At 34.4% G+C, this 22,586-nt stretch overlaps 1 protein-coding gene across 1 annotated transcript in view; it reads left to right on the top strand.

Annotated features, from left to right (window-relative positions):
• Nucleotides 1-21,302, top strand: part of LOC128223358 (uncharacterized) — a 98,894-nt gene extending 77,592 nt beyond the window's left edge. The window contains exons 2-6 of the mRNA XM_052932637.1: nt 11,317-11,774; nt 11,961-12,125; nt 15,114-15,552; nt 19,475-20,978; nt 21,287-21,302. Of these exons, the coding sequence (XP_052788597.1) occupies nt 11,328-11,774; nt 11,961-12,125; nt 15,114-15,552; nt 19,475-20,978; nt 21,287-21,302 (2,571 nt within the window). The 5' untranslated portion in view covers nt 11,317-11,327. The remainder of the gene's footprint in view (nt 1-11,316; nt 11,775-11,960; nt 12,126-15,113; nt 15,553-19,474; nt 20,979-21,286) is intronic.
• The last annotated feature ends 1,284 nt before the right edge of the window (nt 21,303-22,586 follow it).

The following is a 22,586-nucleotide window of genomic DNA, read 5'->3' as shown; positions in this document are numbered from 1 at the left end:
CCAGTTCGAGCCAACGAACCATTCGAGCCATGCGGGTTCGAGCCAACGGGGTTCGCCTGTATACCAAAATATTATGTTGTTACAAGGCACCATGCATCGAAAATTCAAATATGTTTTATCGGATACAATATGAATATCAATTTTTAATCTAACCAATAGTTCTCGATTACAAGTAATAATTCCATGCATTCTTCTAAAATAATTAAAAGTGAACGACTTAAATTTGCTGAAAAAAGTCGAAAATGTTCATTGTAGTTAAATGTGTTTTTTTCTGATCTTTAAAGCTTACAACAAGAACAAGAAATAGCTAATAACAAATGTATACTATATATATATATCACATAAAAGTTCAGAGGCAGATCCAGGAATGATCGTTAGAGGGGGCATAACTTAGGGGCACAACTGCTTGATACGCATCCCTCCTTCAGAACCAAAAGAAAGTGGCATAAACTGTTTGCATGGCGTAGTGGGGTACTCCCTCAAGAAAATAAACACTTTGTAGTCGCCTTAAATTGGAAATGGTGTTTTTTGTGCGTGACTATCACTCGTTATAAAGAATGCCAGTTATATGTAGTTGCTTTTGAAATGGGCTTTAAAAATATCAATCTGATCTAAAGTCTGAGGGTTTATACTACATTTCATGATTTATAACGCTTTAAACAATAGTGTTTTCATGTGTGATAAAACAAAACGTCTGGTCAAAAAGTCAATTACTTCTAAATTAGAGCTTGGAGAAAAGCCATGACTTCTATAGGGGATGTCAAAATGGCATATAATTTTATAATATGACTTCGATAAGCTTGTTAAGATCTGTTCATGAAAGACAGACTAACAGGCAGAAGGTCGCTCATGCGGAATCATGCACATCACACATCATATTGACATTAACCGGAAATAAACAATAATAACTGTATTTCAGTTATGCTGGACGTTAGATTGTTCGATGTGCAATTGCACCCCAAACCATTTCGTAGGTAATACTAAATGTCATCAAATATAATGTTTGTATGATACAGTACATGTAAGCAGTGTGTCGTTCTACATTATGTCTGACCTTAACTGATATCGTACCACAGGTATCCATTGAATATGATAAAGGGTTCATAGTTTCTTACAATCAGAAAATCTTTTCATCATATGACCAGTTTGGTATCCTTCATGTTTGCTGATAGCTCATTTAACATCAATACGAAATATATTCGCCGGGGTAGTTTAACGGTAATCAGCTCAGTAGCCAAAAGTTTGAACATAACCCCGTTTAATGGTACAGGATCAAAGCCAAAGACATATGTTTAGAATATTCAATTAATTTCTTTTATTGGTGATCAATTAGCATTCAGTGTGTAGTTTAGATAAGAGTAGTTGCTGTTCAACTTATCGCTTAATATTAATGAAACATTTACATTTAAATTGAAGTTAAGAAAAGAATAATTGCTGTTCATTTTTCTGCTTTAATTTAGAATGGTCGATGTTTGTCATTTATCGTGATAAGCCAGTGCTATAGGAGCATTGACAGAATTGTCTCTTTCCTTTGCTGTCAATCAAACCGAGACTGCTGTTGGAATACGTTCTCCGTAAGATTCTCCCTTCCTCTTGTATTGGTTGCGTATAAATATTATCAACAACAACAACAACAATTACCTTTATTTGTCCGTAGTAAAATTGTTACAACAACGATTATATCGTTACATCAAGAACTTTAAATGTTTACTTTCTCCTTCTTAGTATGTACACATGCCAGTATTATCCCGCAGTTGTTACTATCGTTTTTACTACAGACATCCCTATAGAAATAAAGAAAAAGACGGTTACTCCAAGCCATGCTGTCTAGTAAAATGTCAATGAATTATTCTTGTGTTTTGCTGTTGTTTCCTAAGTGTAGTACTCCGGGGAAAAGATGAAGCTTAGCTATGCAACGGTTTATTTTTCTGATTCAATCAGCGGGTATCATTTAGTACGCTGTAAAAATGAATAGGCTACATCGTTTGAGGTGCGTCGCTTACAGCCTTGATATTAAAATGACGCTTTAAAGTATCGACTATATGAAATATCTATCAACTTGATTAGGAATTTATTTATAAAATGAAACTGGTCATTTTTACAACGCAAGTTCACATAACCTGCCACCTTCAGTCATATCAGCAATTTGCATATACGTCACAATCTCCGGAAAAGTTGAAATAATTAATAATTGCAACACAAATCAAAAGCATACAGATAAGTCAGGTTGAAATTTACGCATTTCCAGTAAAGTAATCAGTTATGAACATAACCCACCTCTGTGCCGTTATTTCCGTGACGTTCTCTATTTCGTAGTAGTAGCAGCAGCAGCAGTAGCAACAATGTCAGATATAGCCTTGCTGCTGATGCACTGGTTTGTCTTTAAAGTTCAAGAATCTGTGTTGATCAAAACCTGGTCCTGCCCTGAATTGTTTCGGAAAGGAACACTGTCTCTATGTAAGCATAACTTTTTAGCAAGTGTGATTCGGGCTCTTAAATGCTTTCATATTGTCAACTTCTTGAGTTTAAATTTGTTACTTGAAAAATGTCCCAAGATTATATATTTCATGCATTTATCTCCATAATCCTAAAGTTAATGAATATTTAGCAAAAGTATAAAGTAAATGAATAGTTATGACTCCATTAAAAGTGTATGCATCATATGATTGTTAACAGTCATTTAACAAGCTTATTGTAGTAGTTTAATTCAGTGTTAGACATTGTTTTTGGGCTTTCTTTGTCGATTTGGATGTTGATAGATAAATAAATGAAGATAAAGTACCACCTGTTAGACTTACCGTGCATTAATGTTGAGTGACATTAACATAAACTTACCTCAGATACTTAAAAGAAAAAATCAATTTTGACATACTCATGCTTTCTCTTAATTGTCCACATCATGCAGTCATTCATATATGATATAAAAAAAGCAGCAGTCATGAATCTCATAATTTTTGGGATGTTTTTCCTTTCTCCAATTGTGTTTTCTTTGTCCAGGAGGCTCTTGATTGACTTTAAAAAATAAATTCAAACTGGAGACATTAAAAACAGCCACCATGTGTGCAGTGGAAATAAGTCGGGACGAAACCTTTGGTTGACATGGAAACAAGAAGAAATTAATTGTGGTAAATCGTAAAGAAAAATATGCGCAAATGGAAATACAGTTAAAGAAATAAGTTTAAAGGAAATTAAGGCGGGACGAAACCTGTGGTTGACATAGAAATAAGAAGAAATTAATTGTGGTAAATCGTAACGAAAAATATGCGCCAATGAAAATACAGTTAAAGAAATAAGTTTAAAGGAATTATGTTTGATCTTCACTGATATATGAACGAGACAGATAACCGATATTGTCGTACTGTAAGCGTACACAATTTAGGATAAAAGGTTCATTGTAAGCTACTATCAGACAATATAATCTGTGCATCATATGACTTATTTGGTATCTTTTTAGAACGCTGATCGCAAGGGCGATTTAATGGTATGAGTTAATCATAACACGTGTGTAACATCGTTTTCGCTTTACAGTGATAGTTATGTTTTTGACTTCATGGTTAAAGTCAAATCGCGTTGTATTGGTAAAAATGAACATTTAGAGTGTAGTTTAAGATAATTGCCCCTCACTTCTCTTCAGTAAGTGCGCAATAGTGTTGACAATTTACATTTAGAGCGCAGTTTTATTAGGAATGATAACAGCTCAACGATATTTTATAATCGCGTTATATTAGCCGTGTATCATTGGTCTGACTTATTTACTTTTCGTTAAAAAGACACATCGTGTTAAATTGTTGAACAATCTACATTCAGAATGTAGTTTAGGCTAGACCGATTAATGCTTACCATAATTTCCCTTATTCTGATGATGTTTTTTAAGCTGGATGTGCGGGAGCGTTGACAATAGTTCCCCTTCCGCTACTGTCAATCAAACAAAAACTGTTGTTTGCATTATGTTTCCCAACTCTCTCTCTTCTTCTTTTGTATCTCTTAACCTTTATCATTATATCAAATACTTGAATTATCATTTTCATAACACATCATAAGCTTTTGCATGTGTATTTTCCTCTATCATGTTCAAACAAAACTTCTTCTTTTGAAAATTATACTCGAAAATGCATTTTGCTAGTAATTTATGTAAACCACATACCTTGATCTCATTTAAATTAAATGGTTATAATATATGTACGATTTAAAATAGAATATATTTTATGGTGATAATTACTTTCAACAAAGAAGGTATTTGTAGCAGCAAGATCCTTACAAAACTTAGTGCGGTTTTGTTGGTAATAATCTGGTTTCGGTCTAAGATCGGTTTTACGAACTGTGTATTTGTTGTAACAGTTTCAAATAAAACCAAAACCAGTTTTAATGTTTTTTAACTAAAACCGAAACCGGTTTTTGAGACATTTCGAAACCATTACCAGAGGCGGTTTCATCGGTTTGTGCAATCCGAAAACTAGTTAACTTCGAAAACAAAATGGCGGAAAGTGATCAATCACGTTTGGTGAAACTCAATCTTCTTTATTACAATGCCTCACAATGGGCAAATGAGCTAAAGGAAAAGGGTTATATTAGTAATTGTGTAGCTCAGTAGCTACAGTAGTTCCACCATGTTGTTTAAAATGTACATAAAACCATGCACTTGTTACTTCAAGCAAAACTATCAAACCGGTTTCGTAACTGCTGAGACCATTGAAACCAAAACTGAAACTGGTTTGGTCTTAACAAAACGCCCTTAGTTCCTAACATCATAAACGTTTTATCATATTCACATCCAACATCCACAGCAATCGGAACAAGTTGTCTTTTTTATTTATTTTCAAGGCATATTTTTATTTAAATGTTTCCTTTAATTCTCGGAAATAAAAAAGTTATCTTATGCAATGTTTGCATATCGTATCGAAAGTTTATTGATTATTGAACAAACGAACACATATTTTGAAAAGATAGACGTCATAGATGTAATAATCAGGATCTACACGGTCGACGATACACACTTTAATGTTTGCCATCAAGAGATATCCTGATTTTGATTCGAGGATTTGAAACAATTACAATGGTGGCATTTAATCCAATTCAGCCAACTTTTACACAACTAACAGTCGTTTTGTCTTAAAATATGCTTAACCGCTAGAACCAGACATTTATTGTCATAGTCTTTATCTTATATTTGGATCATTCCAAAAAGTAACTATTTCAAAATACTATATAGATCAGAAAAGGACTCTTCTATTATGTATTAGAATTACCCAATTTATTCACCTCACTAAAAGATAAATGCATTTCAGATATAATAAATTGCTTATTGGAAGCACCTAGTTCCGTTTTAGGCAAGAAATTATAACAAATTGTAATTGTTATCATGGGCTTCAACCTCAAAAGATGAAACAACATTGCTATAGATGTTGTTTAACACAATTAAGCGACTGTGATATATTAATGTCAATTACATATATGTCTCTATTTTAGGAATACATTAGATAATAAATGCATAAATAATATGTCTAGAACAAATGCCCCACATAATAATATCACCGTGATGAGAGTATGGTTAATCGAAAAGTACACGGGACATTAATATGAATCAAATATTACAAACCTATAATATACATATCTCTATTTAATACTGCTCTTTTTCACTTAGTGATATAATGAGCTATATGTTTGTCTTTAAGATGAGTATACATATATGCCGTTAATAATGTTCATTATCTTATCTTGTGCAGGTTATTTGACTCATTTGGTATGAACGGTTTGATAAATCCATGTAATGTGCTATGTTAAAGCACGAACGATGTAATCCAAAGAAATTTTCGGCAAAAGGAGTCTGAGGATAACTACAACAAATTGTTATTATAAATATGTTGGTGACCAGTATTCATATGAAAACATTAAATTGTACAGCTATATAAATTGGAAAGAAATTTTAAAGCAAGAGTACTAAAAAGCATTTGTAAGGCATCATTTCAATGACTCCTCCTCCTCCTGCAAATTATAGTCAGTTGGTATTGTTAAAAGTGTGCACATTGGGTAAACATTTTGAAACTTGGTACACTTGCAGAAACTTAATGTAAATGGAAAATCTCAGGACTCACTCTGGAATCATCCCAATCAATCCAAGACTCCCACCACATGGCATAGAGTACCAGTTTTAATTGTAGAGTTGCACATGAGTTTTGTTGACTTTGGGTACTTGATAAGGCTTAATAAAAGTTATGGCGCATATGTTCGTTTGTCTCTGATTGGAGTTAATTGTTACAAAAATGTGGCTCTTTTAGCACTAAGTAGGCTTCATTAGAAATGCGCATATTATTATTTGGCTCTGGGCTTATGGTTGCCAAACTGTTTTAGGGGCACATATGGTTGCCGTGTGTAGACTTTTAAGCAGTAAAAAAGCTTTATTAGAAATCACCAGTTTATTTTGCTCTGAGTGGGCTTCATTGTTACAATGTGGTCAATTTGGCACTGATGTTGCGAATTTGAGATACACATGGTCTTGAATGTGCTTATATTTGTAGTCATAATTAAAATGATAGATAACTGGACTAACTTTTGTTAAGACCGTCTGAGATTTTGTTAATATGTGAATATGCTTCACGATTTGGTGTAAACATTTAATATGAAGTTGTTGAGCTTTCAGAGATGCCACGATTCGATTCATTGCCATTCAACCCGGTCAAACGCTTTTTGATCAAAAATATAATTATCCCTTGATCATTTGTCACGTCAGTTTTATCATCAGTTTATTGACTGATTCGGTTTGCTTAACTCATACATCTACCTTTGACGTTACTCTTTTGGTCAGTTAGATAACTGCTTATTTTCTCGTTGTTGTTTTTAAAGATAAATTTGGATGATTTATCGTTATGCTAAATTGCAGTTGCGTTGGATCTTACTCTGTAAGCGTCTTGTGTTGAATTATTATTGATCTATTATTACTGTCTCTGTTTCAATTATATTTTTTACGATTTTCTTCCGTTGTATTTTCCGTTATCAGCGGAATCAACTCTTCGTCTAGTTTATTTATTTTATTATTAGACCGCCTGATACTGCATTCCATTGGCAATGGTGTGAATTTTATTTTTCGTCATTTCCCACCATTCGGAGATGTTTTTGGAACTCGTAATGCTGCGTTTGTTAATTCTGCCAGAACGATGTTATATCATCATTCGGTAACTTGACATTGAATATCCAAAAGCCATAGCCATAGGACACTATGTCCGTATTAAATTTTATTTCAACAGGTTTTTCGGTAGGAGAACATGCACTGTATAACACAACTTCGTCATTATTGCAAGAAACCATTAAAGCTGCATGTATTCTCGATTGTTTCCTTATAAGAAAAACATCAATACTGTGTTAAAAGTTGTAACTCTCAAAGTATCAGTGCAATAGCTTTAATTAAATGTATTCGAAAGGTTGAACGAGTCTCAAAGAAAGACCAACATCACTAAACTTTAACTTATTTACTAAATCAGACATAACATGGTATTCTAAACATTTTAGTCCTTTGTAAAAACTGTCTGCTAAGAAACTTCAAAAACGGCTAGAAGGAATAAAGACGTTAACTTTGTATTTATTTAAGAATTATACTCATTTATTTTGTTTAATTTCCCATATTTTTTAAAATATCTGCCCAATTCAATATACTTCCGGGAGCAATCAAATGTTGCGTTTATATGACATAAACGCCTATGGGGATAAATTTACCACACCCATAGACGTCTAGCAATTTGCCCTTGTGTGAAAATTCCCTTGTAGTTTTTGCATTCACGTGCACTAATTCGTCCCTAGAGTTAATATCGTCATATCAACGACATATAAGGAAGTAGGTCAAAATATCATTATTTACGGAAAATATTGATATAAGTTTGCGAAATTGTACACACGATCCAAACTTGAGCTTGAAATATAAGAAAATAAAGAAGTGCTTATGTTATCCGAGGAAAAACGTGTTTGCATAATTGTAGATTGTAAAGAAAGAAAAAGTTTCAATAGGTTACAGTTAATTTCATCCAACGAAATACCTTCATTAGCAAACCATACAGCTGTTCCAAATTTAAATGCTGCAGTTTTACCAGGGATTCTTCCATAAGTTAATGTTAAACAAGCGACACCCATGATTGACCCAAGAGGCACAATAAGTTTCGCAGACGAAGCTACATGGAGTTCAATAACACATGAGGACTAACTGACTTTCAGGGCGTCCAATGACTTGAGTCATAAATGAATATTCCGGTACGGGTTGTTCGTGAAGCGCACCTGTTGTGATGTACTGAATCCTGACAATCTTATCCTAAAATTCATGATGCAAATAACTGTTAACATTGACGGTTTATAAATAAATGGGTATAACTTGTCATATTTAAGTTTCAAATATCAATTGATGTCAGCAGAATTAAGCAATTTGATGTTTTTCTTTTTTTAGCAAATCAATTGAAACTTTTTTCTACCTACGACGCTTTATAAATGGGGTTTAAATAATATAGTTTTGTCTTATAAACATACTTCTAGATGAAAACCTACAAACTCTTTCATATGTTATTGTTGAAATTAAACGCATTATAATTATAAAATGTGAAAACACTAAACGGAAATTTTATTTCACGTGTGGTATAGATAAACGTTTTTCTATGATCACGAGTGAAATAAAATAAGATCTTACACTGAAATAAACAAACTTTCTGTTTTTTACGCTTATTTTCCGAGTTTTATAGTATTTTAATTTATTTTCTTTAATTACCCCTTTTTTGAATGGTTTTATTTAAGCTGCTACACGTGGGACGCCCCTCGTACAGAATTATAGATTGTGACGTAGCTGTCAAATTTATATTTCCGGTTTGTTGAGAACAAGATCTCTGATATATTTTTTTTTATTTTTCGCTCGTTTTTTAGTGCAAAGATTTTATGAACAGTTATCAATTAGGTTTTATAACTGCATCTATGCTCCAAAAAATAGCGAAAAGACTTATTTTAAGCGTGACATACGCCGCCATTTATTGAACGAAAATTTGAAAGGTCGAATGTGTAAGCAAAACAATTGCGGATGATCATTGGATATAAAACAGTTTTCTTAGTTTTAGAGTGTGTTTCATGATTCATGGATTTTCAGTGATCTTACTGTCAGGAACCAGTCTCTTTCGCTTGAAGACAGGATATGATGAAGACCACGCTAGTTTGTTGACAACTTCTAAGGCGTTGGTGGGGTAAAAAAATCAGTTAATCTGTCAATTGTTGTGGGATTTTTTTCGGAAATTTTGTATTACGTATTACAACAACAAACAGTTCAAAATACATTTGAACGATGATATAAAATTCTAATTATGTTCGAACAGTTGTTTTCGTCTGTAATTTGTTTGGTATGAAAGCAAATGTTCGAACGTTCAGCTTCAAGATCAAGAACACGTTTGAAAAACGGGATAATCATTTTTTTAGTTAACGGTAAAAGTTGTTAATTTCCAAATATATGTTTATTTAAACTTTTGGAACATTTCTTTAATTTTAAATATTGTTTTTGCCAACATGTTCTGATTCAAAGTGAAGTGTTCTATTTTGATCAAGGGGAAGTTACTACAAAGGATTTTAAAAAGTTTTGAAAGTTGATATTTTCACTCCTTATTTTGCTGTGAAAATTGATATCTTCACCGTTGTTATTTCACCGATAAAACTTCACATTTCATCAAAAATCATTAAAGATGTTGTTTTTTAATATTTGTGTCTTAAACCATAAGGTCGATACTGTTGATATTGGGATGCAGTCACACATAGTGTTCCTTTACTAAGATTGTTCAAATTATGTCCCCCGGGTCTAAACTGGCCGCACCCCCATTGTATATATATATAATTATATAGCAATACCTTTGAAAGTATATTTTCTCTCCCAGACCTTTGATATTTGGTATGCAGCCTCATGTAGATGTCATTAACCAAGTATGCTCAAATTATATTTCTTGGGTCAAAACTTGCTTGGGCCAAAGAAATTTTCTATATACTAAATAGTATAACAGTTTGAAAATGTTCTTCTCTAAAACCACAAAGCCAAGACACATGATATTTGGTATGCAGCCTCATGTGTTAGTTCCTTATCAAGATTGTTTAAATGATGCCCCTAGGGAGAAGGGTGAGCAACCAATGACTTCCGTAGCAACCATTGATTACCTTAGCAGCAACCTTCATCTATAACAACCAATGTCTACGTTAGCATCCAATTACTTCTCTAGCAACTAATGACTACCTTTGCAATCAATGACTTCTTTATCAGCATTTTAACTCCATGTGGAATTAATTTCAGCAGATGAATTTCTGAGCAACCTTTGACTTCCCTATCAATCACATAACTTACATAACAAATGCATACATCCATAACAACGATTGACTTCCTTAACAACCAGTGACTGCCTTAGCTACCAATGTTTTCATAAGCAGCCTCTTTTTTCATACCAACCACTTACTTCCTTAATAAACAATGACATCCTAAGCATCCAATGACTACCTTAGTAACTACCTTTATCTTTAGTAACCAAAGGTAGTAGCATCTTATGACGACCTTAGCAACTACCTTCATCTATAGCAGCCAATGAATACCTTATCAACCAATGACTTCCTTAGCAACCAAAACCTTCATTAACAGCCAATGACTTCATAAGCAATCAATAAATTCCTTAGTTACTAATGATAACATTAGCAACTACCTTTATCTTTAAAAATCAATGATTCCGTTAGAAACTAATAACTTCCTTAGCAATCAATGACTACTCTAGCGACGAATCACTTCTTATGAAAACATTTACTTCCTCAGCAGCCACTGACAACCTAAGCAACCTATGACTTCCGTATCAATCACTTACTCTCTTATCCGCCAATGACTTCTTTAGCCATTGAATTTTGTAGCAACTTCATGCAATTATAACAACCAATGTCTTCCTTGGCAACCAATTACTTCCTAAGCAAACCCATAACTGCCTTAGCAACAAATTGCTTCCAGATCAACCACTTTCTGCAATCATTACCTTCCATTGCACAAGTAGTAGTAGTAGTAGTAGTAGTAGTAGTAGTAGTAGTGGTAGTGGTAGTGGTAGTGGTAGTAGTAGTAGTAGTAGTAGTAGTAGTAGTAGTAGTAGTAGTAGTAGTAGTAGTAGTAGTAGTAGTAGTAGTAGTAGTAGTAGTAGAAATATTATAATAATAATAATAATAATAATAATAATAATAATAATAATAATAATAATAATAATAATATTAATAATAATAATAATAATAATAATAAGTCAAGTCATTAAAACTTACTGTTAATAATAGTTTCTATTTTTGTATATTTTTCAGGCTTCTAAAAGATGGCGGCATATAGGACATTCGCCAGCCCAGAGTCCCAAAACTGGCTAAAACAGTGGAGGGCCGTCTTCATTACGAGGAAAGCCATCCTGCCTTCTGTCACGTCAAAGTCTAGCAATCTGCATTATGATATTCTCCAGACGGCATCGAATGAGCAGACTTGTTCATCAGACCATGGTCATATATCTGACCGGAAACAAATACCTTGTCGATTTCATGAAAAACTTCGAAATGAAATCATAGCCATACACACAAGAAAGAAACCTTCATGGGGAAACGCTTCGACTGACACATGGCGAGACTCTCCGTTTGCTGTCGCCAAGTTATTCATGCAGTCAGCTGGATATGATGATAAATCTTCATTTGATGAAATTGACTTCAACGGACTGGCAGCCTTTATGTATAACTGCGGGAAATACACACCCACTGTGAAAACACTATCTGACGAGGTAATGATATGCTTTCTTCATCAGGTCCCGAAGACAATTAAACATAAGCGGCTTTGACACTGGCTATTGGTTCACATCAGTAACAAATCGAACGCATTTACCAAATGTTATTTGTATGTTCAAACGAATGCATGCTCGATGAAAAGTACCATAAGGGATTTTTTTTTAACTAAATTTATATTTCAGACTCGGAAGTACGTGAACAAGATCCGGCATATGCCAGACTTATGCGCAAGTGCTCTGACAGACCAGGCCACCACTGAGTGTATAGACAGCATGCTTGCGTTGCTTAACGACCCAGATTTTCAGGGAGATCCAGAAATACTGGAAGCGAGCAAACAGCTAGATGAGGTAATAACAATAAGGTGGAAAATATATTTGACGGAGAGATGACAGGTAAATACGCGAGTAAAATGACCAGGAGGAGATGAACATGTTAAATTGTTAAGAGGGGAAAATAGCGACATAGTAAGAAGTCAGAATAAAAAATGACAGAGAGATATTATAATAGACAATTGGATAAATAAGCGACAGAGAGAAACAAGACATGATAGACGGATAAAAAGGTTACATAGATACTTAATATAGACAGAAAAATACAATAACACAGAAACACGATGACATGTAACATACGGGGAAAAAAGACAATAAGATAGCAAATATATCGACAGAAGTAATATAAGTTAAACGGACGGACTGCTACTTAGTTAAATAGTATATTCAGATGAAAAAGCGAACGCGATATTTATTAAGAAAGAGAGATGAACACAATAGCGACAGGAGAAGTAAGGTAGAGAGGCTGATAATAATTGACAAAAATATAACATGGTGACGGAGAGGAAGTATATTTATTAAAAGGCAACGATGGAAAAAATCAGACGGGTGAAATAGCGATAAATATACTAAAGAAATATTCGTAAAGAATTTGACACTCGTCTTATATACGGAACTATTTAAAATATATGTAGACTTTTCAAAAAAAATATGTATTTATTTATACATTCCTTTTAGGAATATATAAAGGAAAAAAACACCCTATTTTTGTATCCAGAAAGACGCGGTTAGTTCTTAACGAACGTAGCTAATTTATATTCTTTTATTAACGTATTTCAAAAGATAAGTTTCTTGCTTAGAATACGTGACAAAAATGCATAAGAATTACTTAAAAATGCTCTATTTCATCTGTGCGTAAATACAAGGTAGAGAGAGAATCCTGACATACGGACAGATGGTCAGACAGACATAACATTGACATACAAAGGTTGGCTGAAAAATGTGGATCTTTCTTGTCCTAGACACATGTTTAATGATTGCATTGTTTATTATAAATGTCACATTCAGGCCACGACATTGGCGCAACTGTTTCAATCCCAGGGTGCTTAAGTTATTGTAACAAAGCCAAAAGTGTTGTTTATTCGAATTTCATTTTGATGAAAATCGGAACAACTTTTTTCGCTCTCGTAACGCGTAACGTATGTAACATCAACTTATCGTGTTACACCATGTTTTGAGGCAAGAACGCCGATTTTTTTTTTATATATTTTCGATATGAAAAGAAAAAAAAAACACAGAAAAAGTCCTGTTTGTGGCTGTTACTGCAATTGATACGCGTACCACTCACTACATGTTGTTACAAGGTTTTACATTAAAAAAACCCAAATGTGTTGTTACTGATGTAGTATCAACCTTACAAGGGTGTAACAACCTTTAACAAATCTAGAACGCGGACTTCTTTTACATGTTTGACATGTTACACCCTATTAAATTCTCTATTGTGATAGGGTGTAAATCTGAAGAACGAAAAAAGTCCTATTTGTGGCGGTTAATGCAGTTGTAATACGTAACAACAGTAACAGTGTGTAACAAAGATTTGAAAATAGTGAAGCTACTATTACTAACATATTAGTGAAGTTTACGATTTTACCAAAGCAATAGTGTGTTGCATTAATCTCGTAAAAATAACAATAAGGTATCGGTGTCTTTTAAACTTATATGATAGGAATGTCAACATATTTGTAATGTACGCGTTCATGTCTAACATTTCACTCTAAAACCAAAATTAGATTAAAGAATGTGCTTACGGTTGATAACCTTAAAGTATCAGCGGAAACAGGAGTACGAAAATTTTAAATGAAATGTATTTTGAAACTTGAACCTTACATTTTGATAGCATATATATAAATGAGTCTCAAAAAAGACAAACGTGCAAATAAAATGGTAAATCAGACATGATTATATTTTTTTATAATAATAATCAGGAGTTAATTGTTAACATTCAGATGATGGGGTCACAGTGCATTTAAATTTAACATTATTGCCAATGATTCAATAAAACTTATTTCTTCTTCGGACACCTGAAAAATGTTTAAGTTTGACCCGTTTTGTTGTCCAATTAAATTTTAGCGCGCACTGAGCTTGTTCATGATATCATCACGTTATTTCCGAAATGACGAGACATAAACAATTGATTTGACGTTCTTTTCTGCTTAAATTCTAATTTAGGTCCTTTAAAAAAATTGTAGCATAAAATGAAATGAAACCTTTCGGTGCTCAACGAGATAAATACTAGAGGTGCACCTTAATTTCAACCAAATAAATAAATTATATCAACCTTCAATTTTTGCAACCTTTACCCCTTCAGATTAACAGTTCCAAGGTCACAAAATGAAAACAAATTATCAATATATCGTTGCGTTTCGTAACATCACCCCAAAACACACACACACACATACACACACACACACACACACGCACGCACACAAACACAAACACAAACACACACACGCACGCACACACTCACGCATACATACCCACACACACACATACCAACACACACCAACACACACGCACACACACACAAACACACACACACACACACACACACACACATCCACACACACACACACACGCACGCAAGCACGCACGCACTTAAACACACACACACACACACACACACACGCACGCACACACACACACACGCACGCGCACGCACTCACACACACACATACGCACGCACGCACGCACGCACGCACACACACACACACACACACGCACACACACGCGCGCACACGCACATACACTCACACACACACAGACACACACACACATATACGCACACACACACACAAACACGCACGTACGCACGCACGCACACACACGCACGCACACACACACACACACACACACATTCCCACATTCACACCACAACCCCCCCCCCCCTACCCCTAACACCTAATATATTTTGGGTTCACATGAGAATTGAGGTAGGGCAAAAGATTGTTGCAACAATAATTACATTTGTTACAGTAACGTTACATATTTACTTCATTTCACTTTCAGTTAAAGACCCTTACTATAGATCCGAACTCGGACTTGTTGAAATATATTATCGAAGATACTACTATCAGAGGCGTCCAAAAAATCACGGAACTTGCTTGTGCTAAAGAAGGCAAATGGAGCGAACATGCAAGTGAGATAAAGGGTGACATTAAGAAACTCAGCGATATGTTAATGTCCTCTTTAGAGAAACAATGTGAGAGTGTCATTTACGATATAAAGAAAACTTCTGAAAATTCTCTTGCACAGCTGGATTCGTGTGTAAACAATGCTAAGAACATTCTGAATGAGACAATCGAACAAGGCATATTTAGAGTGAAAGACACTGCTGAAAAGGCAATTAAGATGGGGAAAAACGAACTAAACGAAATTATTGGAAGTACAAAACAGAAGAAAGAGCGTGATGAACAAAGGGAGTCCAAATTAACAAAAGCAAAGTCAGGTAAGATCTTCAAATTAGCATTCTCTGAAGAATGTATAAAGCAATCGAAGGGGATTACAACACGTATGTCAAATGTACACGTTTGTTGACGCAATGTGAAAAGATAATAAGTAAAACTCAATCAAAACAACATGACAACTAAAACATAAAAAAGTTATAAAACATTGTACTTAGTAAGAGTTTCAATGATTAAGGGCCAGTTTTATTAAACTTCGTACGAAGTATTTTTTGCGTACGAACTTCGTACGAAGTATCACAGGCCGTTTATGCAATAGTTGGTTTAATCATATGCTTAGATATACAGTCATACCCAATGCTTTTCAGGGCTGCAACACTGCATCTCAGATGACTGAGCTTTTCTTTCAAAAGATTGCCTGCAATGAAAAACTTTATAAATCACATCAATAACAAACAGGGTATACTGTAGAGATACTTGACAATAGGTCTACCTATTTATAATGACAACTGTCATTTGTATACTGGTTAGTATATAGAATTGTATATTAAAACATATTTGAGTGTGTAAACTTATATCTTAAGGAAACAGTTCAAATAATATGCGCTAATGCACCAGTAACCACGCCCCCAAGGTCCGGGGAATAGCGGGGATTTTGACTTTCGGTCAAGCCAAGCCCGGGCAAAGTCTCCGCCCTGCGGGGACAATCTGCTGGTAAAACCCCCGCCAAATGCCCCCGCACCCAAGGGACCCTAAATAATGCCAATTTCCCAATAGATTTGGCGTAAAGACAAAACCACCGCAGTCACCCGGCACTGCCGGGCCACCTGGAAAGTAAAAAGTGGTTACAATTGACTGGTGCATAACTAAGCTAAACGAACGTAATAGTACAGTACTGACAAGTCCTTTTGGGATGTGATTATTTAACATGTTAACGCAATACTAATTATCATACACAGTACAAGCGATAAGAAATGAATATAGTTGAATGGTATCGAAATGTGTCATAACCTGAAAACATTGCAATGTGACACAGGAAACGGCTGTTTAAATAGGTCAAACATTGTCGTAGCAACCGTAGTCGACAAAAGGTTACCACCCACTATATTTATTAAAATAAATAGTAAATATCTACTTTGATTTTTCGAAAAGCGAAGCAGATCAAATCATTATTTGCGATATTTTTTTTAATATACTTACATCTACGGTTTGTTTACATTTTCGTCCGTTTCTTCCTCCAATTGAAGAGTAATTACGTACGAAGCTTTCGTACGAAGTGTTCGTACGAAATGATGTACGAAACCGTTAATAAAACGGTCGCAGAAATCTTCGCACGCAAGTTCGTACGAAGTGATCGTAGATTTTGGGTCTAGTTCGTACGAAGTTTTTAATAAAACTGGCCCTAAGAACTCACTTTTCAGAAAGAAGTAAAAGTAGTTTTGAAAGCAACATTTTAACCATCTGCTATGAATTGTTTTAATTAGAGGGCGTCTAATTTGGTGCGTGTGTGGTCTGTGATATTTATACTGCTGTGTTTCTCGTTCAGTGTATTTTGGGGCTTATACTTAACTGATTACTATTGGGTTTATATCTGACGTCCTTATGGTAGTATTAACCTAGATGTAGACATGTAAAACATATATTTATTTAATTGCATGGGGTAAAGTTTGTTATGCATATATTATTGAAAAAGTTGCAAGTATAACAATTGCTCAAATACAGTTGTTACTGTGTGTAATTGAGTGACAGGAAACCAGTTCACAAAGACCATTTTCTCACATGAACAAAACACACTACACATGTATATAAAAACTTATCAACATCATTGATTCACGTTCAACTAATAACGAAGTATCGTGCTTAAAGAACACAAATGTTACAGCTGATAAGTATGCATTTTAAACAATCAAATCCCTTATTTATGAAAATGACTTAAATAAGGATAATGTTTATTAAAAAAACAGTGGATACAAAATGAAAAAAAAATGATACCTGTAAATTGAACAAAAGTAGAATGTGTCGAAACGGTCAGCAGAATGTAAGCTAAGAGAGCCTTGTAAAGCCAGCCTTTGTCAAGCTTCTCGAGTTCTAAAGCATTTTGTTTTTGATAGATTAAATTGCAGCAACAAAGTATATACTATTTTAAGCACATTGGTCGCCATAATGAAGATTTTATTTGTTTTGCGAAAACCATGACGCTTACGTTTTCGTGCCAAATTACGTCAGTGTCAAATTTTATTCACTGATATAATATTAGGAAATATGTGAGGGTTGCATTACAATCAAAACGTGCACAGTAATGCGATATACGTTTATCTTCAGTGGTTAAACTGACCCGACCCTATGATTATGGTCTTCATAACATGTATTCATTTGGGTGAGATAAGAAGGCATTTTGCTAACAACATCGAATTTTCTTAATATTCAAAAGGATATAACAAAAAGACGTTTTACTGAATTTATATATCAAATCGAGGTCGGTGTTAACAAGATAACAATAATTTTACACCGAATGAGACGTGATACTGGTCGTTAGAAAAGCATCTCAATATAATATTCATTTTATTATATGGCCCATTCGCTTAATTCAATCTTTTGATATACTGGTTGTTGTAATACATGAAACAGAAACATTACAATGAATCGTAATTCTACAAACTGCATCCTCGTCACCCCAGCATATCATAACCTATATCATATAGGTTATGATACACTGGGGTGCTGAGGATGACAAACTGTAGGCTAGCTAATTGAAATGGAAATAAAATGTATCTGAAATATAATTTGAGTTATACTGACATTCCGACAGTCAATTACAGCGCACTACATCTTTATCGTAGTTTTTTAATGTAAAATTTGGCTGATAGTATATATCTTACACAGTCATTTAACATCAACGTTCAAAACAAGACGTCAGTAATAAATCGTCAATATAAGACGCGTCACATTAATTATTTTATCGCTCATACTGCTAACTTCAGGTCAAGGCCACAGTAAAGGTTAATCTGCAATCATTCCAAAATGGCCAGAATGGAGGAATTGGTGACGTTCCTGTTCCTCCTATATTCAAAAGTATTTATGTCAGCATTGCTGATTTAAACGTGATAGAAAAAACACCTTTACTACTGTAATATACTGATTTATGTGACGTGAACATCATCAGTAATACTGTAAACGTCATTTAAGCTTGAAATAGTCGTCCTTAGGCGGCCATATTATTAATAATTATAAACTGCTTACTCATTTCTAGCACGAAACTGTAGGTGTAAATGAGCAGCCAACTTGACATTCACATGCACTATTTATGTGTTGGTTACTAGGACCGTTGATGGGATTTCAATTTTATTCCACGAAACATATTTATCATATTTTTGTGAGAGGTGCGTTTTCATTGAGGTTCGCTATGTATACAGTCATCTTAAATTTAACATAGCATTTGCATGGTTAAATGGAAAAGTAAGGAATTCAGTCAAACTGACAATAGTTTTGTTAGCTGCATGGTAATATATGTAGCATATAAAATGTGTACTCTTACCTCAGTCGATTTAATGACAATAATTGGTGCTACAGCCACAACTAATTTGCATCTCGGCAATGATGTTTTTTTTCAATCAATCTTCACACAGACTTGAAAAGCATTATTTGAAGGTTTGGTTGAGATGTATTTAGTTCATAGAAATATTTTTTTTAAACTTGTAACATGTATTACGCAATACACCAATAGCTGTCCATCTAACACCACCAAATACCACATATACCAAAATAATACTGCAAGAAATTTTCTTATTATATATCATATTATCAACTTATTTGTTAGACAAATAGACACGTAACCATAATGCCAACCGAAAACGTTTATTTATTTTGTATTACTGACTAACAGCATCAAGTACCAACAACATTGTTGAGTGTTATTTCTTATTTCTTATTTTTAAATATCTTAAACAAAATATAATAATTTTCCAGATTTACACCAACAATTGCTCAGTCATTACCAGACAACGTCTCTCCGAATGAACATCCGATTGGACATCGATGCAGCCGTAGAAGACATTTATGAAAAGCCCAAACTTGTACTGAAGAACAAGAAAGACAAAGATGGTAAAATAAAAGATAAAAAAATATCAGAAATAAATGATATGTTTCTGAGCGACAATGGTAAGATGGCTAAAACAATATTCGTGGTGGGCGAACCGGGCCAGGGCAAGTCCTCGCTCTGTAAAAAGATCGTCCATGGCTGGTGCGAACTGAAAAAGGACGGAAATGAGAAGACAAAGAAAGACAACACGTTGAGCCGGTTCGGGTTCGTATTCTACATAAGGCTACGAGAGGCTGATGATCAATGCAAAATCAAAGATATGATAATACAGTGTTTGATTGAACAGATTCATTCCGATGATAAAGAGTCAAAAGAGCTGTTAGCAGATATTTTGAAATCAGAATGTTGCCTTCTTCTACTTGATGGCTTAGACGAGTGGACACATTGTATCAAATGTAAGCGTGATGAACGAATTCCTCATGTTGAAACAGGATGGACGAACTGTACAACATTGATAACAACACGACCATACAAACTAGCGGAGCTGAAAATGAGCCGCTTACAACTCGGCAATCATGTGCTGCTGGAGGGCGTTCAGTCACCTAAGAAGCTTGTTCGGAGAATACTTGAGGAGTTGGATAAAGACCAAGAAATTAAACGTACAAATACCTGCGTTCAAGCCCTCAAAATAAAAGGATTATGGCATTTCAGCGGTGTTCCAATCGTGCTTGTTCAAATTGTTTGGCTGTGGTACAGAGACATGCTACACGAAAACATGTCTCTGCCTGAAGTTTACGAGAAAATAATAGAAGAAAGGTGGTGTGAAATGAACGACAAGAAAAAGATAAAAGACAACGAACTTCTAGAAGAATTTCTTTATTCTTTGGGCAAATTAGCTTTCAATAAACTGTTTTCAGCAAATGAGGTTGATTCAATTGTTTTTGGCATTGCAAAGGGTGAGTTAGAGAAAAAGTACCAACAAGAATCTCTTGAATCTGGCATCATGTCCTGTAGTAGTAAAATAGGTGAAAGATCGGCGTATTATCAGTTTTTGCACAAATCGCTTCAAGAATACTGTTCAGCACTGTATTTGGCGAAATGCAGCAGCTCAGATTTGCTCCAAAATTGTCAACACGTTCAGAAAGTGTACAGACATAACAGGGTGGAAGGTGTCTTTAGCATGCGTCAGATGTTCCTGTTTCTATGCGGCATGAATATTACTGCTGCTGAAGTGTTTTCGAAGTCATTAAATGAACTTTTTACTGAATACTCTGCAAGAGACGGATATTCACCCGAGAAAGCAAAAGTTTTCCAGGACATGATACTGCAAGGCTATGAGGAGGCAGAGAGAAGCGGAGAAACCACAGCAGAGTTATGTCTGCAGCATGTCATCCTCGACGATACTGATGATGTGCTTGATGAGTTGTATGAGTATGATGATGATGATTATGATGATGATGATGATGATGATGATGATGATGATGATGATTATGATGATGATGATGATGAGGAGGAGGAGGAGGAGGAGGAGGAGAAGGAGGAGGAGAAGGAGGAGGAGGAGAAGGATCGATTACAAAAACGGAAGTCAATAGTGAAACATTGCTTGGATAAAAGAAAATCAACTCTTGTTTCATTATATATAACGAAGGAAAGCGGCCTCTTTTCTTTGTTTCAGGACAGGAATGATCCAAGTGTTTTAGATTTAGAGATTTGCAACAATCTAAAATTTGTTCTTTTAGTGAATGTGCCATATGAAGATATCAACCAATTGAATTTGAATGGATTATTAGAATGCGGGATACAGTTCGATCATCTTAAACCAGCTAATAAATTAGTATCTTCATTTCTATCCTCAGATTTAACATGTTTGAAAACACTCAAATTATACAACTTAGGCTGGGAATGTAAAGCAGCTGAGGAAATATTATCCAAACTTCAAAATATTCAACAACTTAACGTAACATTGATGGAAAGTTCCCCAAATGATTCACAATTCGACCTTGGGCGCCTCCGACATCTCGAACACCTCAACCAACTCTCATTATTGTCACTGTCTTTGTCCGACGTTGTTAATCTACAGATGCTCAATGTTTACAAGTTAGCGGTTGGCTTTGAAACACAAAAACGAGCACCACAGTTGATGGCGGCGTTACTAGGACAAAGCGACGATTCACAAGGTCCAAATCTGGTAAGTGCTACAGTAGAACTATTTTAAATATTTTCAGAACACCAAGATGAATATACTATGTAATTAAGTTTTATCTCTAAAATTTTTATCAATTGATTGTGTGGTAGGAAATATGAAAATGAAGCATAGCGTTCAAAATGAATAACTAACCACGATCATGTTGTAAGTGATGTATCGGTCCGACATCAAATTCAAGATATTGCCATGATAATCGTTCAAATGTATTTTGAACTGTTTGTCATTGTAATTTCGTAATACGAGCATCCCGAAAATTCCCACAACAATGTACAGATTTACTGAATATTTTTACCCCACCCACGTCTTAAAATTTGTCAACCAGCTAGCGTGGTCCTCATCAATACCTGGAAATCGACTTGTCTCAAAACAGGGAAATCATTTTTTTACTAAAATACAAAAGTATAGTAAGTGTTTGGCGAAATGAAATTATTTTCACGAATAAAACATTTTGATAAAATTATGAAAATAGGGTAATTTTTGACGAAAATAAAATTTTGATTAAAATTACGAAAATATGGTTACTTTGGGCGAAAGTTATAAATTGCGAAAATAAGATTTTGATTAAAATCCAAAAATATAGTTATTTTCTCAAAAATGACATTTTGATTAAAATCAGAAAATATAGTTAGTTTTGGGCGAAAATAAAATCTTGGAAACACTTGGATTTCTCCAATAACACTTTTTAATATGTCCTTTTCTCTAAGTTCTACATAAAGTGCACATTTAAGCAAAAAGATGGAATACAATGTCATTTGAGTTGCAAACTTAGCATAAACTTTCATGCCTTTCAAAACGGCTTCGTCAGTATCTTCATGTTTTTATTCTTAACCGAT

This window comes from Mya arenaria, chromosome 17 (genome assembly GCF_026914265.1).
Source record: "Mya arenaria isolate MELC-2E11 chromosome 17, ASM2691426v1".
NCBI lineage: Eukaryota > Metazoa > Mollusca > Bivalvia > Myida > Myidae > Mya > Mya arenaria.
This window is presented reverse-complemented; position numbering and strand designations above follow the sequence as displayed.